Source organism: Schistocerca piceifrons, chromosome 5, assembly GCF_021461385.2.
Source record: "Schistocerca piceifrons isolate TAMUIC-IGC-003096 chromosome 5, iqSchPice1.1, whole genome shotgun sequence".
Classification (NCBI taxonomy): Eukaryota; Metazoa; Arthropoda; class Insecta; order Orthoptera; family Acrididae; genus Schistocerca; species Schistocerca piceifrons.
In genome coordinates this window covers 708,634,415-708,651,718 of record NC_060142.1, presented here as the reverse complement: position 1 = coordinate 708,651,718, position 17,304 = coordinate 708,634,415, and the positions used below count along the sequence as shown (strand labels likewise).

At 39.0% G+C, this 17,304-nt stretch overlaps 1 protein-coding gene across 13 annotated transcripts in view; it reads right to left on the bottom strand.

Annotated features, from left to right (window-relative positions):
• Positions 1-17,304, bottom strand: part of LOC124797888 (voltage-dependent L-type calcium channel subunit beta-1) — a 739,772-nt gene that overhangs the window by 46,091 nt on the left and 676,377 nt on the right. For 6 of the 13 annotated variants that reach the window (XM_047260987.1, XM_047260992.1, XM_047260993.1 and 3 more), the window contains exons 8-9: positions 12,489-12,681; positions 2,190-2,231 (exon numbers count right to left, since the gene is read on the bottom strand). In XM_047260987.1, coding sequence (XP_047116943.1) covers positions 2,190-2,231; positions 12,489-12,681 — 235 coding nt within the window. Of the gene's footprint in view, positions 1-1,662; positions 1,786-2,189; positions 2,232-12,488; positions 12,682-17,304 lie in introns of all 13 variants that reach the window. The other 7 variants (XR_007016898.1, XR_007016894.1, XR_007016897.1 and 4 more) reach the window with 2 other exon arrangements.

Below are 17,304 nucleotides of genomic sequence, written 5' to 3'. Positions count from 1 at the left end.
TATTACCATTCAGAGAAATTAGTGAACTTCAATTAAACGAAGCTATAGTGTCATCGCTAATAACAAAACTCCCTGAAATTATGTTATCACATAAGTTAGATAATAGTTTAATACTAGTTCACTAAATGCTTGATTTTTTTATGCATGTTTCTTACAAATATATGACTGAAAAGAAACTGTGGAGATGGACATTGCATAAGCCACTACACCAGATGTAAAATGTCATGGAGAGATATAAAAGCCTTAATTTATGTATAAAGACTAAATATTGATTTGAAAAATTCAATATACATGGTATCTGAAAGCATAAACCTGGACAACAGTGCACTCAGCTGCAAGCAACACTTTGGAAATACAAATTGAGAGTATCATGCTAAAATGGAACACAATGCCCATGCACAGATGGTGTAATTGGTTTTTTTGTGTGGTTATGTGTGTGTGTGTGTGTGTGTGTGTGTGTGTGTGTGTGTGTGTGTGTGTGTGTGTGTGTGTGTGCGAGAGAGAGAGAGATAGAGAGAGAGAGAGAGAGAGAGAGAGAGAGAGAGGGGGGGGGGCAGGGGGGGGAGTGGAAGAGAGAGAGGGAGGGAATAGAGGGGGAGGGGTAGAGAGAGTGGGGGAGAGAGGGAGAGGGTAGGAGGGGGGCATGGAGATGGGACAGGGAGAAGAGACGGGGTGGCGAGGGGGCATGGAGAGGGCACAGGGAGAGGGGACGAGGAGGTAAGAGAGAGGGGGGTGAGGAAGGGAGGGAGAGGGGGAGAATGACTGCTGCACCTCTCCCAAATAAAGATTTGCTAAAAGAAATTAATGAATTTCAAATGAAAATCACAGTAACTATAACAATTGCTGCAACAAAGAAATACAAAACAAGAAACAGACCAAGGAACACACTATTGAAAACTTCACAGCAATGTCTGTTCATAGTGGCAATTTTGCCAAAATTTGCAGGTTTACTTGACATTCATTTAGAATGTTCAGAAACTGTCAGTGTTGTGCCAGGTCATGTCAAAATTATGTCAAGTAAATTAATTAGAGAGACTACCAAAGGAATCCCCTCTCTAATAACCATATGTCTCAACAATGCACAATAGTACATTACAGTGCAGTATTGTGGTGTCAAGCTGATGGCAGTTGAGAATCTTACACATTAATTTGTTGGCATTTCTTGTAACTTATTAATTACATTCTTGGTGTTGAGATGTATTGGTATGTATGGACTCTCTTCCTAAACAGTTATTATATTAAGCTAAACAATTGCATTCTGTAACATGTGTACCTTACAAAATTAAAATCTTAGTATACATAATCATCAAGTAATCTCCCAAACAGTCGAAATGTTATAATGTTTGTCATCATGTCATGCGTTCTGAACCAGAATACCTATTTGATGATTTAGTATTAAAGAGGAGCTGAAACGGGACTTGAAAAACTATCAAAAGAGAGAAAAATGAATATATTTACAGCAATATTTAAATGAGTAACATAATTTTTTTATAGTACATAGGGCTAAAAATGTGAGCCAAAATCTCATACAAACTTTCATCACAGAGATAAACTCACGTCTGACATGCCACAAGATTTGCAGAAATCAAGGCAACCTTTCAAAACTAACAAACTCAAACATGCATCAAAGATACATCACATGCACATTACTACTATACTTACGGCAACTGAATATAATTAAATCTGGGTCAACTACTGTTTTGAATTCCAAATACATCAGTGCTCAGCCTAATAATGGTACTGTAGAAGTTTGTCGCACAACACCAGTTGATGGAACTACAGGCTCTGCCAGTCATAAGACAAAAGGAGAAGAGAATAAAAGAAATATAAAAAAAATTAAAATATCAGTTGCATGCTAAAAAAGAAAGAAAACTAAGTTTGATAATGAACATGCCACATAAAAAGAAATTAAAAGAAAAATGGAAAAGAGAAGTATGTTTTCTTTTGAGATAGGTAGTCTCCAGAACAATGGCTTTTACAATTATAAATATCTAAGCACAGATTTTGTTATACAACAAAAAGAAAAAAGAAGCATCTTATGTGAAAATTAAATGAGCAAATATCTAAGAAACGCACAGCTTATCTCTATCCATATAACACAACCTGTATGAGGTACAACACAAAACATACTTAATTGAAGGTTTTTTGTTATTAACTATCTGTTGCAACATGTTTGTGTCAGCTCGTACCTCTGTGAGCATGTGGATATCCATACGGATCATGATGAATTCCTGTAGGATAGACATAAAGTTTGATGCTGTTAAGCAGAAGCACAGTTGAACAAGATGAATAAATTATAGTCATGCATAACAAAATCAAATATGTGCCTAAACCTTTGACAATGTCACACATAAGCAATTACATCCATTTGTGAAATGATACAGTTTTTGTGAAGACGTAAGAGAAGGAGCCCATCATGCATATGAAAGAACGACACTGAACAATGAAAACACATGACAGTACATGCAAAAGTGATATATAGTGTGATGATACTCTAATATATATGTTTATGTGCTCTCCTTACAACAGAGAATTATATAAAACTTAATCATTTGTTCTTAAAGAAAATAACAACAATATTTGTATCCAAAGGAAGGTAAATGTGGAATTAGGAAAGGGAAATTAAATATAAGGCACAGCAGAAAGGGAAGGAAAACAATGGATTTTTCAATAGATAAACACTTCACAGAGAAAATAAAATAAAAAAGCCAGTAAATGTACGTAACAGTAAATATGTACAATCTAAAGAAAGAGACAGTAACAAGACAGGATAAGGCATATCATTGGACATGAAGGTTGTAAATGAGATAATTACAAAATGCTACTTTAAATCACATTGACTTATTAAGTTTGTGTGTTTATTGTACAGTCCAAGACATTAGAAAATATTCTACATTAGCACCATATGGTTGTGTTTTCAAAATGGTACATGATATATTTACACTAAAGAGATGAGGAACTGATGAGTTTTGTGTAACAGAGGCCTTTTTTGTGAAATAAGTTTAGGAAAAGCATCATCATGCTGAAAAATTTGCTGTGCGTTGCCACAAAACAGACTGCAGTGTACCATTTCCAAATTTAATTGCATGTAAGGATGTGTTGGGCATTACTAATGGCGCATAAGAACAAAACAATAGCTGAACTGCCATACAAATGAGTGAAATGGGTTATAGCTGGCACAAGGCAAGTGCATTTTCTTGGTCCGTCACATGTGTGTATGTGTCATCTGTCAAACTGCTGCAAGTGAGTGGTTGCCTATCCTAATGTTTGCTCACAGTTTTTGTTCTTTCATATTTTTGAGGTTACCACTTATACTATATTTCTTACTGGATATAGCACCACAATTTGACCCCAGTTATTTATCTGAAATAAGTAGCGCAAATGGTCACAAAACTACTGTGTAGCCTCTCAATCCTTATCATTTAGTAGTTGCTGACAATCATTTATTTTTCCTAAATTTGATAGTGAGCTGCCTCCTCTCTTCCTGCCACATATACCTATGACCTCAAACAATGCCATCTCACTGACCAGCAGGTCACAAGTATTATCCTGTCCCTTATTCATTTAACAAATGGTTTCTTTCACTGAATACTTCTCCTGCGAAGGATAGTCCTTAAATACTCTCTCAATGTATTCAAAAGCTTATGGTAAAAAAAGCCTACCATCAGAATTACACACACACACACACACACACACACACACACACACACACACACACACACACACATGACCACAATCTCTGGCTCGGCAGCAGCGAAGACTGTGGTCGTGTGTGTGTGTGTGTGTGTGTGTGTGTGTGTGTGTGTGAGAGAGAGAGAGAGAGAGAGAGAGAGTGTGTGTGTGTTTGTTTTATCTAATCCTGGTGAAGGTATTTTTGGGTGAGTGATCACTTGGTTGACAGTCCTTTTGTTGTGCCTATCTGCCATTCAGCATCTCCACTGTATGGTGAGTACCAACTACCTTTTTCATTACAAGCCATTCCCAATATCTTTAACTGATGAGACTCATAAGAGTTGTACAAATGAAAGTAAATCCCCCGACAGTTTCATTGAATCAAAACTTAGAACTCTGAATTTGCACCACTAGAAGGTGTTATGTGTATTGCAAGTCTGTACAATGATTGCCACTGGAAAGAGTGGTTTGTGCTGAAGATATGTGTAAACATGATGCTGTTGTTAAATAAGAGACATATACATATGCAGATTTCCACCAAGTTTCTACACTTGCTGATGATGGTGGCAATATATCATATTCTGGAATATAAGTAGTAAAGCTATCTATCACAATACATAGTGTTCTTTTGGTGCAGAGATTTTCATACCAGATGAATGTCCATAGAGAGCACATCTGATCTCCTACACAATTGCACAAGACTATCAAAAGGAAGTAATTGACATCACAGACCGTTTTGTAAAATGAGTAACTGAATGATCCAATATAATACAGCAGAAACATTCCTGGTGAATGCAGAAAATGTCAGCATCATTATTCACCAACAAATGCACTAAAGTTGTACTCTCTACACTATCATATGAATAGTAGACAGATTTTTTGTGATCCACAAATGAAACGTATTGCTTCCACTTTGAGCTGGTGGTAAAACAACGCATATGAAATGATGGAATCTTCATTTTCGCCAAAAACCTCATTCCATCAACAAAGCAACCAATGCAATGTTCACACATTACTTTGCTAATGTTGGTCCTTGGGTTCTGCCTAGGTTAGTTGTTGGTGACAGTGACAGTGTAATCACAATAATACCCAACAACTACCATGTAACAACTATGCAGTCTTTAACCTTTTGAAATAGATTTTTAAAGTTGAATTTGTCCCTGTGTATGTGCCATAGTACACGATGTACAGGTTGCCATTAATTTATACTGTTGGGTTGGGTTGATTTGGGGGGAGACACCAAACTGCGAGGTCATCAGTCTCATCGGATTAGGGAAGGAAGCCGGCCATGCCCTTTCGAAGGAACCATCCTGGCACTTGCCTGAAGCCATTTAGGGAAATCACAGAAAACCTAAATCAGGATGGCCGGATGCCGGATTGAACCGGCGTCCTCCAGAATGTGAGTCCAGTGTGCTAACCACTGCGCCACCTCAATCAATAACTTACCAAACGAAAGCGTTGGTATGTTGATAGAGACACTAACAAACACAAACACACACACAAAATTAAAGCTTTCGCAACCCACGGTTGCTTCATCAGGAAAGAGGGAAGGAGAGGGAAAAACGAAAGGATGTGGACTTTAAGGGAGAGGGTAAGGAGTCATTCCAATCCCAGGAGCGGAAAGACTTACCTTAGGAGGAAAAAGGGACAGGTATACACTCGCGCACACACACACACACACATATCCATCCGCACATATACAGACACAAGCAGACATATGTAAAGGCAAAGAGTTTGAGTAGAGATGTCAGTTGAGGCAGAAGTACAGAGGCAAAGATGTTGTTGAATGACAGGTGAGGTATGAGTGGCAGCAACTTGAAATTAGCGGAGGTTGAGGCCTGGTGGGTAACGGGAAGAGAGGGCATATTGAAATTACTTTCTCTTTTTGTTTGCGCTAATTTCAAGTTGCCGCCACTCATACCTCACCTGTCATTCAACAACATCTTTGCCTCTGTACTTCCGCCTCAACTGAAATCTCTGCCCAAACTCTTTGCCTTTACATATGTCTGCTTGTGTCTGTATATGTGCGGATGGATGTGTGTGTGTGTGTGTGTGTGTGTGTGTGTGTGTGTGTGTGTGTGTGTGTGTGTGTGAGTGCGCGCGCGCGCGCGCGTGCGAGTGTATACCTGTCCCTTTTTCCCCCTAAGGTAAGTCTTTCTGCTCCAGGGTTTGGAATGACTCCTTACCCTCTCCCTTCAAAACCAACATCCTTTTGTCTTTCCCTCTCCTTCCCTCTTTCCTGATAAAGCAACCGTGGGTTGCGAAAGCTTTAATTTTGTGTGTGTGTTTGTGTTTGTTAGTGCCTCTAGCAACATTCAAACGCTTTTGTTTGGTAAGTTACGACATCTTCGTTTTTAGATATATTTTTCCCACGTGGAATGTTCCCCTGATGTAACTTACAAAACGAGAAAGTGCTGGTATGTTGACAGACACAATAAAAAACACACAAACACACACATAAATATTCAAGCTTTCGCAACCCACGGTTGCTTCATCAGGAAAGAGGGAAGGAGAGGGAAAGATGAAAGGATGTGGGTTTTAAGGGAGAGGGTAAGGAGTCATTCCAATCCCGGGAACAGAAAGACTTACCTTAAGGGGAAAAAAGGACAGGTATACACTCACGCGCGCGCACACACACACACACACACACACACACACACACACACACACACACATTCATCCACACATATACAGACACAGGCAGACATATGTAAATGCAAAGAGGTTGGGCAGAAATGTCAGTCGAGGCAAAAGTACAGAGGCAAAGATGTTGTTGAGTGACAGGTGAGGTACGAGGTGCAGCAACTTGAAATTAGCAGAGGTTGAGGCCTGGTGGGTAACAGGAAGAGAGAATATCTTGAAGGGCAAGTACCATCTCCGGAGTTCTGATAGGTTGGTGTCAGTGGGAAGTATCCAGATAACCCAGACGGTGAACACTGTGCCAAGATGTGCTGGCCGTGCACCAAGGCATGTTTAGCTACAGGGTGATCCTCATTGCCAACAAACACTGTCTGCCTGTGTCCGTTCATGTGAATGGACAGTTTGTTGCTGGTCATTCCCACAGTGTAGGCATGTCAGTTGGTAAATCACGTGGGTGCTTTCACACGTGGCTCTGCCTTTGATCAAGTACACCTTCCGGGTTACAGGACTGAAGTAGGTGGTGGAGGGAGGGTGCATGGGACAGGTTTTACACAAGGGGCAGTTACAAGGGTAGGAGTCAGAGTGTAGGGAAGGTGGTTTGGGGATTTCATAGGGATGAAGCAAGAGGTTACGAAGGTTAGGTGGACAGCAGAAAGACACTCTTGGTGGAGTAGGGAGGATTTCATGAAGGATGGATCTCATTTCAGGGCAGGATTTGAGGAAGTCGTATCCCTGCTGGAGAGCCATATTCAGAGTCTGATCCAGTCACGGAAACTATCCTGTCACAAGTGGAGCACTTTTGGGGTTCTTCTGTAGGAGGTTCTGGGTTTGAGGGGATGAGGAAGTGGGTCTAGCTATTTGCTTCTGTACCAGGCCGGGAGGGTGGTTGCGGGATGCGAAAGTGTTTTCAGGTTCCCAGAATGAGATTTTCACTCTGCAGCGGAGTGTGCGCTGATATGAAACTTCCTGGCAGATTAAAACTGCGTGCCCGACCGAGACTCGAACTCGGGACCTTTGCCTTTCGCGGGCAAGTGCTCTACCATCTGAGCTACCGAAGCACGACTCACGTCTGGTACTCACAGCTTTACTTCTGCCAGTACGCAGGAGAGCTTCTGTAAAGTTTGGAAGGTAGGAGACGAGGTACTGGCAGAAGTAAAGCTGTGAGTACCGGACGTGAGTCGTGCTTCGGTAGCTCAGATGGTAGAGCACTTGCCCGCGAAAGGCAAAGGTCCCGAGTTCGAGTCTCGGTCGGGCACGCAGTTTTAATCTGCCAGGATGTTTTCAGGTTATTTGTGTAATGGTTCAGGGATTGAGGACTGGAGCAGATTTGTTTGCCACAAAATCCTAAGCTGTAGGGAAGGGATAATTTGATATGGAATGGGTCCTTATACACAAATATTCCGCACGTCCAGGGCCTCGCTGCGATGGAGCACTTCCTTTCACACCGATCACCTGCTACCCTACCTAAAACCTCTTTCCTCATTACTTTAGCCAGCCTCATCCTAACCCACAACTTCTTCACTTTTGAAGGCCAGACATACCAACAATTAAAGGGAACAGCCATGGGTACCAGGATGGCCCCCTCAAACGCCAACCTATTTATGGGTGGCTTAGAGGAAGCCTTCTTGGTTACCCAGGCCTGCCAATCCAAATTTTGGTACAGATTTATTGATGACATCTTCATGATCTGGACTCACAGTGACTCACAGCCGCCCCTCGTACCTCACCTGTCATTCAACAACATCTTTGCCTCTGTACTTTCGCCTCGACTGACATCTCTGCCCAATTTCCTTGCATTTACATATATCTGCCTGTGTCTGTATATATGTGTGTGTGTGTGTGTGTGTGTGTGTGTGTGTATACCTGTCCTTTTTTCCCCTTAAGGTAAGTCTTTCTGTTGCCGGGATTGGAATGATTCCTTACCCTCTCCCTTAAAACCCACATCGTTATGTCTTTCCCTCTCCTTCCCTCTTTCCTGATGAAGCAACCGTGGGTTGCGAAAGCTTGAAATTTTTGTGTGTGCTTGTGTGTTTTTTATTGTGTCTATCTACCAGCGCTTTCTCGTTTGGTAAGTCACAGCATCTTTGTTTTTTTAATCGATGGAACTTTAGTATGATGATAGTGGTAAAAATATTAATAATGATCAGAGGATACAGACCGGAGATATTTAAGTTTTAATTAAGAGAATCTGTCAGAATTTACTCAGAGGTGGTTGGAGGGCAGGAGATTGGGGCTAGTGCATTTGAAGGCAGGCACTGATGGTGGCCCATAATTTCACCAGTCAGCTTGGCCGGCAAAGCCAGCAGGGCCTGGAAAGGGTAGGAGCAGGTGCACGGATACCGAAAAGGGCTCAATTTTAAAGTTAAGACACAGTTCTCAAAGTGAGCACCCCTTCACTTTGGTTCCTGCGGACGAGCCAGTCAGTGGGCCAAGCCAAAAAGGAAAACAGTTCACCGTACATTTTGCTGTGGTGGGCAGTAGAGAATTCACCGTATTTACAACCATTAACAGTGTTTAGAGTTGGTTTCCATGTACTTAAATTGGAGAGAATAATGTAATAACAAGCAGAAGTAATATTTGATGCCCGTTGGTGTCTGATGTCACTACCACCAAGAACTGTGAGCAGTAGGGTGACAAGTCATTGTTACAGGAAACGCAGTTCGACAGTTGAGAAGGATACATGTGTGATGAGTGTCACTTCGTCTTGATTGCACAATAAGCTTTTTTTGGGTGCATACTGTGTTAACAACAGTACCTAAGTCACACACATAGTGAAATTTAAGAATGTGTTTGATGTATAATGCTGCTGGTGACAAATTGCTGAGGCTTAGACACGCATAGTTCATGAAGAAAGCTAATGGCATGTGGTACACAGCACCACCCACGTGTGAAGGTAAGTGAACACGACATATTGGTGAGCTGTTAGCTACTCAAGTGTTTTGGTATTTCATTGTCAATGACCCTTTGGTTGCAAATATCAATTTGTGAGATTCGTTGACTTGGAGGATACAAAATAATTTATTTACAGCAATCGTAACTATTCTAGTGAGCTGTGAGACATCCGACATGGCAAAGAGCATTAACTGCATCTTCCCCAATTTAGATTATTTGTGTTATGGTATTCAAAAGACAAAACTCTTATGTGAGTTACATTTCTTGGTGGCCTTTGTACCAACAGTAATGGCACACTTACATTTGAGCAATTTCTATAAGTTGTGATAGGTGCCATCTCTGAATTTGGTTTGATCCAATGACACATATACAACCACTTACTTTGAGGGCACTGGGCCTCCAGAATATAGCTCAGTTCTACCAGAATTTGTTTCCCTTTATTAGTAATTGTACTCTAATTCCTCAAATGTGGTTGTGTTACAAACTTAATTAGGCAGAATTCACATGTTGGAGCACAGTGTACTAATAACTGCACTTAATTAAGGTCAGGTGAGTTTCACAGGTTGGAGCAGTGTGGCTGGCTTGCAGTGTCGCAGTACTGGCAAGTATGTCAGTATCAACATAGTGTCATGCAGTACTGGCAAGCAGATCAGTACCGACCTACTGCCACACACCCCTGTAAACTGCCACCTACTGTAACAGCGAGTTGCGTACAGCAGTACACTGATAAGGAGGGTCTGTCATTCCATTATGTCAGCTAACGTAATTTTACAGTCTCTGTTGAGCTTCTGTGTATGCAGGACAGTGGCTGGTCTAATTAACTAGGAAAATCACCAAACAGCCTTGCCATTTGAGAAGTTATTTTATTTTATTTTATTTTATTTTCAAAAGCAGTTTCGGCAATTTAATATGCCATTTTCAGGCCCCATATGTACCTTATGTATAGAGAATCAATTGTACTGATATTGTCATACTGGAGCCATGAGTACCTGGATGACATGAATTTATATTTCAAGTGCTTCTTTTGAAAACTTGACAAGTCTTCAAAGGAAGCACTTGAAATACAAATTCACAACATACAGATACTGATGGCTTCAGTATGCCAATATTGATAAGATCAAGTGTCTACACATGAGGTGCACAGGGGCCTGAAGATAGCATTGTGAACTGCTGAAACTGGTTGTCAAAACAAAATAGAATAACTTCTCAAATTGTACAGCTGTTTGGCAGTTTTCCTTGTTACATAATTTTATAGTGTTTGGCACCAACACGCCTGTTAGATTCACAGTGAAATTCAATCTGACTGTGAGAGGATATTGGCAAAATTACAAAGAATAATGTTTGTAATGTTTGGCAATCTGGCTGGGTGGTTGTTGAAGAGAAATTATTGGCAAAATCACCTGTTAATGTTTCCAAGAAAAAGGGTATGAGTCTGAGGCAGTCATCCCCAAGTTCTGTTTCTAATCCTGAAGTGAACCTGACACCTTACTTCCGTAATCAGCTGAGAATTTTCAGCTGCCCACATGTGTGAACAATCCCACTCTGACAAATCTTAAAAAGAAAATGGACGTGGTGAACTGCAGATCTTAAGTGCACTGAATTAGCAGCAACTGGCAGAACTGTAATCCTGCATAATGGTCTTGGGGCCCGAAAGTGGCCATGTAAATCATATGCGTAAAGTGAATACTTATGCACAATTCATCATGTTGTCAAGGCCTTCAGAAGTTATAATCCTTTGCACATATGTTTCAAGATCATCATATACTCGTTACTACTATAGCTCTTCCATATCCAGCTTGCAAACTAAGTGAGGACACCATGATGTGTTGTCCTTATTCCAATCTGATATCTGTAAGCTGCTGAAGTAATCAACAACAAACTTTTTTTTATTACAGTTCAAATTCTGTGAATGTCATTTGACATCCATAACATGAGCCTGTTGATTACATCTATTGGCTAAACCATAGCAGAATATAAGGACTGCCATTTACTGTGAGAAACAATATGTGTCCATGTCAATGTTCATGTTTATCACACTGTGTGGAACCATTACAGAAACCACTGCTTTCAGTGAACTACATACAGAAACATGCATAAAAAATAAAAAAGAAGTTTTCTTGTTTCCTCACATGTGCTTATAGGAACCTTTTCTAGCTTTTATCGATACTATTTCCTGAACGTATGTGTGCCCTCTTGCCACATATGTCAAAAGCAAGTGATGTATCAATAAATCATAATTAGAAACTATTAATAAGTGTGATAAGATAGTACTATATTTTACAATGTGTTGGAAATATGCTGCTTCTAGATAGTGAATATTGTGGGAACCATATAGAAGATGATCATCTTCAGTGTATCACGGCTGGATTCGATTTCTCCACTGTGAAAGTGAAAGCATGCAGTATTCAATCTGCAGAATATTTGCTGTACAGCTGTCACATCCTGCCTGAACAGTACATGCAATTTTATTTTACAGTCATAGCTTTCTTCCAAGTCACAAATATTTACTTCTTATTTGAAGTTACTAAATGGCTTGTGCAGGAGATTAGTTTTAGCCTGTTATGGAAGATCTGATTTAATTTTAGTTTTTAACATGCCACTGGATTACTCTCCATTGCAGATTTTTTTCATAATCAAACAGCAAACACATAGTATTTGAAAATGACATAAGGGTGAAACTGTGCAACAGTATTAAAAATAAACTAAAAACTGACAGCTGCAGGCAGCTTGGAATCACTCAAAAATTCTTAGCAACTGTGGACCCAGGTTCAAAGAAAACTACTTCCATTTTAATACTGGCAGAATAAACATTATTGAGCATAGGGAGTGATACCTATTAAACATTTATTTCCTGTCATATGGATGTATTGCTGGGAGATTTTTTTTCCTTAACAGAAATCATTAACATGGCTGCATAAACTGCATTATGGGTATACAAGACGAGTTATTTATTGCAGAGATAGTCTCCCAAATCAGTAAGTATTCCATACAACATTACTCTTTTATTCTGCAGCAGGTCACTCCTTTTAGATGTTAAGTGTGATACCTAATGAGAATAGGGTGAATTCTTAGGCACAACCAAGCTATGGATATTAAAAAAATTACACTAATTACAAAAAGAAAAACATCTACCACTGCAAAGTAGGTGGTAAGATTTCTGTTGGAAGTTGTCTCTGTTTGATGTTGTACGAGACACAGCATGATGGTTATCAAAAAAAGTAAATTAGACTTAATTCTCTGCTGTTGAAAAGTAACTTATGACTTTGGAATGCTGTGGTACTTACCAGGAGGTGTGGTTACGTTGTGGTCAGAAGTGGAAGGCACTGCCCCAGGAGACAACTGCTGCGCTTGCGCCTGCTGGGGATTCTGTTGACCAGGAACCTGATTCTGGCTCTGCCTGGGTAAGCCGACAGGCACTACTGGTGGCTGCTGTGATGGTGGTGGAATTGCTGGCGGGTGTGTTGCTCGCCAGTAAGCCTGTAGCACATGAAAGGTATGCTTTTCTGTTCTTCAAGACCAGTGCTTGGTTGATGGTTTTTGACCTTACAAAAACAGGTGCAAAGAAACAATCGTAACAGGAAATTTACCACTATTCAGACAAATAAAAGTTTAGAAGTGTTTGAAATGAGTCTATTATTAGTACATGTATTGATAAATTGATATCAGTGACAATGAATTTACAGGGAAGTTAGAAATAACACTGCATACAATTTATATCAAGGGTAATTTTAATGTCTACAAGCATACACTACTGTTTAATGTCCATAAATTAATAAGCTCTTTACTATATACATAAATTTAATGTCTGGATATAATAGAGGGAAAACATTCCATGTGGGAAAAATATATCCAAAAACAAAGATGATGTGACTTACCAAACGAAAGCGCTGGCAGGTCGACAGACACACAAACAAACACAAACATACACACAAAATTCAAGCTTTCGCAACCAATGGTTGCTTCATCAGGAAAGAGGGAAGGAGAGGGAAAGACGAAAGGATGTGGGTTTTAAGGGAGAGGGCAAGGAGTTATTCCAATCCCAGGAGCGGAAAGACTTACCTTAGGGGGAAAAAAGGACAGGTATACACTCGCACACACACCCATATCCAACCGCACATACACAGACACAAGCAGACATTTGTAAAGGCAAAGAGTTTCGGCAGAGATGTCAGTCGAGGCAGAAGTACAGAGGCAAAGATGTTGTTGAAAGACAGGTGCTGTATGAGCGGTGGCAACTTGAAATTAGCGGAGGTTGAGGCCTGCCAGCGCTTTCTTTTGGTAAGTCACATCATCTTTGTTTGTAGATATAAATTTAATATCTGATATTTTAGATATCATCTTATTATAACTGTACGTTGTTGCCACCTTGTGTATGAAGGAATTCTACTCACTGAGGAACTGAAGAACAGAGGAGCTCTTCTCTTACTATTAGTTTCTTTTAGTTACAGTTTTAATATGCGGTAACCAGAATAACACAACAAAACCTTTTATATGTTTGTTGTGAGTACATACCTAAATACTTTATACAATGTAATTTTACTATCTTAAAATTCTCGTTTCACTTTTACCTATTTGTTACCAGACAGTATGTGATATGTAATACTGTTTTCAAATAACTTTCGAACTGGTCTATACTCACAAAAGTGATGAATACCATGGCAAAGACTAAACAATCACAGGAAAAATACCATAGTTTCTAGAACTTCTAGCCCTTTTCCACATACAATTTTCCCTATAGTGGGATCTATGGAACATTATAACAAATGAATTCCATTCTTATTCCTTGCAATGTTACTGAATTCAGTGATTTCGTGGTTACTATGTAGAAGCCTGTTATTTCAAATTCAACAGCTTCCTGCTGGCATTCTCAGCAGTCATCTGTTAGGCAGACAAAATATTTCAGTGGTGGAAATGAATCCCAAACAAGCATTTTAAGACGAAATTTTAAGAGATTTAATACCAGAAAATTAGTTGCTCATCTAAAAATATTGACAACCTACATGAAAGTTGAAAAACTTTTAATAATAAACCAAAGCATTACTGATGGCTTAACAGAATGTGGTGGAGCAACATTATGTTTAACACAATTTTTATAGGTAGAATATTTTGTAAACTCGCCAACCAAACTTACAGCAACATCATTTAGTTTCAGATCACACACTACCAGTATATAACAATGTAAAGGAGACACTTGTAGAATCAAAAAATGTAGAAAATAAGATAATAACCACAACAGACAAAGTAAAATAGGTTGAATACTCAAAAACCTGTTTTGTGTTTTACAGAACTGAACAAAAGAACCCTCTTAAGATGGCACAAAGGTGCTGAAACACTTTTGAGCATTTACAAACAACAGTTGTTTGCAAAATAATAATATAGATAGGATATACTCACAAAATAGGGGAAGTGTTGAGTCACAGATAGGCATAATGAAAAAGACTTCTGAAATATTAAAGCTTTCAGACAAAGTCCTTCTTCTGCAGTAGAACAAACATTCACACAAGCACAAATCACACAAACATGGTCACTAGTCTAGTGCCCTGAGGCAGTAGGCAGTGTGTGTGTGTGTGTGTGTGTGTGTGTGTGTGTGTGTGTGTGTGTGTGTGTGTGAGTTTCCAGAAGGACTTTGTCTGAAAGCTTTAATATTCTAGCAGTCTTTTTCATTCTGCCTGTCTGCGAATCAATGCCACCTCTATACTGGACAGACAGAAACAGCCTGAAAATCTTGTAAGGGTGTTTCAGGAGAGGCTGTGGTGAGAAATAATAGTCAAGAAAATAAATTCGATACATTGCACTGTTTCTGAGTTATTTCTCCATGAAGTTAGCCTTTCAGATTACCACAAGTATACATTCAAATAGCCTTCCATAGGCGGTATTGTCAAACATGTTCTTCATTTGGTTAGACGCAAGGGGAGGAAAGGAGAGAGAGAGAGAGAGAGAGAGAGAGAGAGAGAGAGAGAGACAGAGAGAGGCAGAGGCAAAGGCAGAGGGAGGAATAGGAGAACCATGGGAAATCACTGGATGGAAGCGAGGATTGAATTCACAGCATGGGCCCTCATCTATTGGCAATCTAAAAAAAAAAGTTATAGAATTCTTCATGATACTCTAGCGCCTTAAAAATAATAGTTCTGCCTAGAGTAATGGTATATCATAGTGGTTAAAAAATATTTGTAACATGCAGAAAGTTGTTAGGTTCAAGTATAATCAGGTAATTTGAAATTTTTATTTGTAATTTATTATCGAAATGACTTTGATCATTGGATCAGAAGAAATCCTAATAACTGGTACAATGGGACATCCCCTCTGTCATGCACTTCACAGTTGTTTGCACAGTGTAGATGTAGGTGTAGTTATTTGAATGCTATTAATTGCTTTAAAGGTAATGTTTCATATCTCTTCTTCTTTGAAACGTCACATTAATCATCTTAGTAACATTGCATTTGTCTTGATTTGTTCTTCCTATCATTGTTTTCCCTACTGGAATCTTCATGCAAGTGATTTGGATTATTTTTATTTGTCCACCATAATATCACAACATGTGAAATTGGCAATCTATCAGTTACAAAAATATCTATATTTTTATACTAACTGTGCAGATGTGTCAAAAGCTTTTTTTTCATTACAAGATGTGGATGTCAGGTTACAACACATCCACATTTTAGCAGACATGTCTGCATTTTTTATGTTTAATGTAGCATCCACATACATTTTTACGATACCTGCTAATGTCCCAAATATTTTATTTTTGGGAATCAAGACCTTTTGATTTTTGTTTTCAGCTTGTATTGTGAACAATTTATAAATCTTTTACTTCAGTTACGGAATTACATTTCTTGTTATTTGTTTACATATCAATTTCTTATGCTAGTAGAACCAAAAATATTAATTCATACAGCTTACAATTGACGTTTTAATCTTTAGAGCTTCAATATGGCTTGATGTGTACATTCCTTGCCCATCATGATGAAAACTGTTTTGATCAATTTTAAAACTTATAATAATTCATAGCCATATGTTATGGAAAATCTGAACCAACCCAGAAGAAAAGACGCAACACATTGAATCATTCAGTAGTGAAGAACAATTTAGGGAATTAATTAAAGCTGCACAGTTCTTTGCAGTGGCAACCCATAACGTTTGTGATGAGAGGTTGTGCTTAATGCAGGCACACTGGGCAAAGCAGAGAAACAGTGATACTAAATCTGTAAAATCGATTTCAATGTTGAAATTTAATTTTAGACACTTGAACTGCAAAGCATTCTTTAAATATTTGTGTCAACAAAAGAAACTTTAAAAAAGATTTGCTCCAATGAAAACTGCATAAAGAAGATTTTCCTATTCAGCCAGTTGTATCATTACCTACTGCTCCATCTTACAAACTAGCTAGTAAACTGGATGCCTTCATTAAGAGCAAGACTAAATTCAAACCAGAGCCCAGAACATGGTATTTCAAACTCTGTGGACCTTAGAAATAAGATAAAAGGATATGTGTCTCACACAGTGATAAATTAGTATCCTTTGATGTCTGCTGTTTGTTTTCCAACATTCCAGTAGTGGAATGCATTGATATTCCAACAGAGCTGATGTACAATCATGATAATGCTGTGGAATTGAATGATTTGAAACTGGCCACTCAGACAGGCTTGGCACAGAACTATTTCCAGTTCCAAGGGACTATTTATAAACAATTAGATGGTTTAGCTATGGGTTCCCCTCTTAGTCCGCTGTTGGCTGAAATATTTATGTACCATTTTGAACAACATTTTCTGGGGGGGGGGGGGGGGAAAAGAAAAAAAACTTTGAGTGCAAATATCAAATACTGGTTTAGATATGTAGATTATGTCCTCTGTATGTGGACTGGCACTACAAGACTCCTTAACACATTTTTGAAAAACCTGAACGGTCAACATAAAATTATACAGTTCACAATGAAGATTGGCAACAAATACATAAACTTCTTAGAGCTCATGATTGAAACCAGTACACAGATGCACTATATCAAAATTTATAGAAAAATACTGTAATACCGTCTTGCTCACAACACCCCATAGCTCACAAACAAGCAGCTTTTCACTCAGTGGTACTCTGTCTCATAACTGT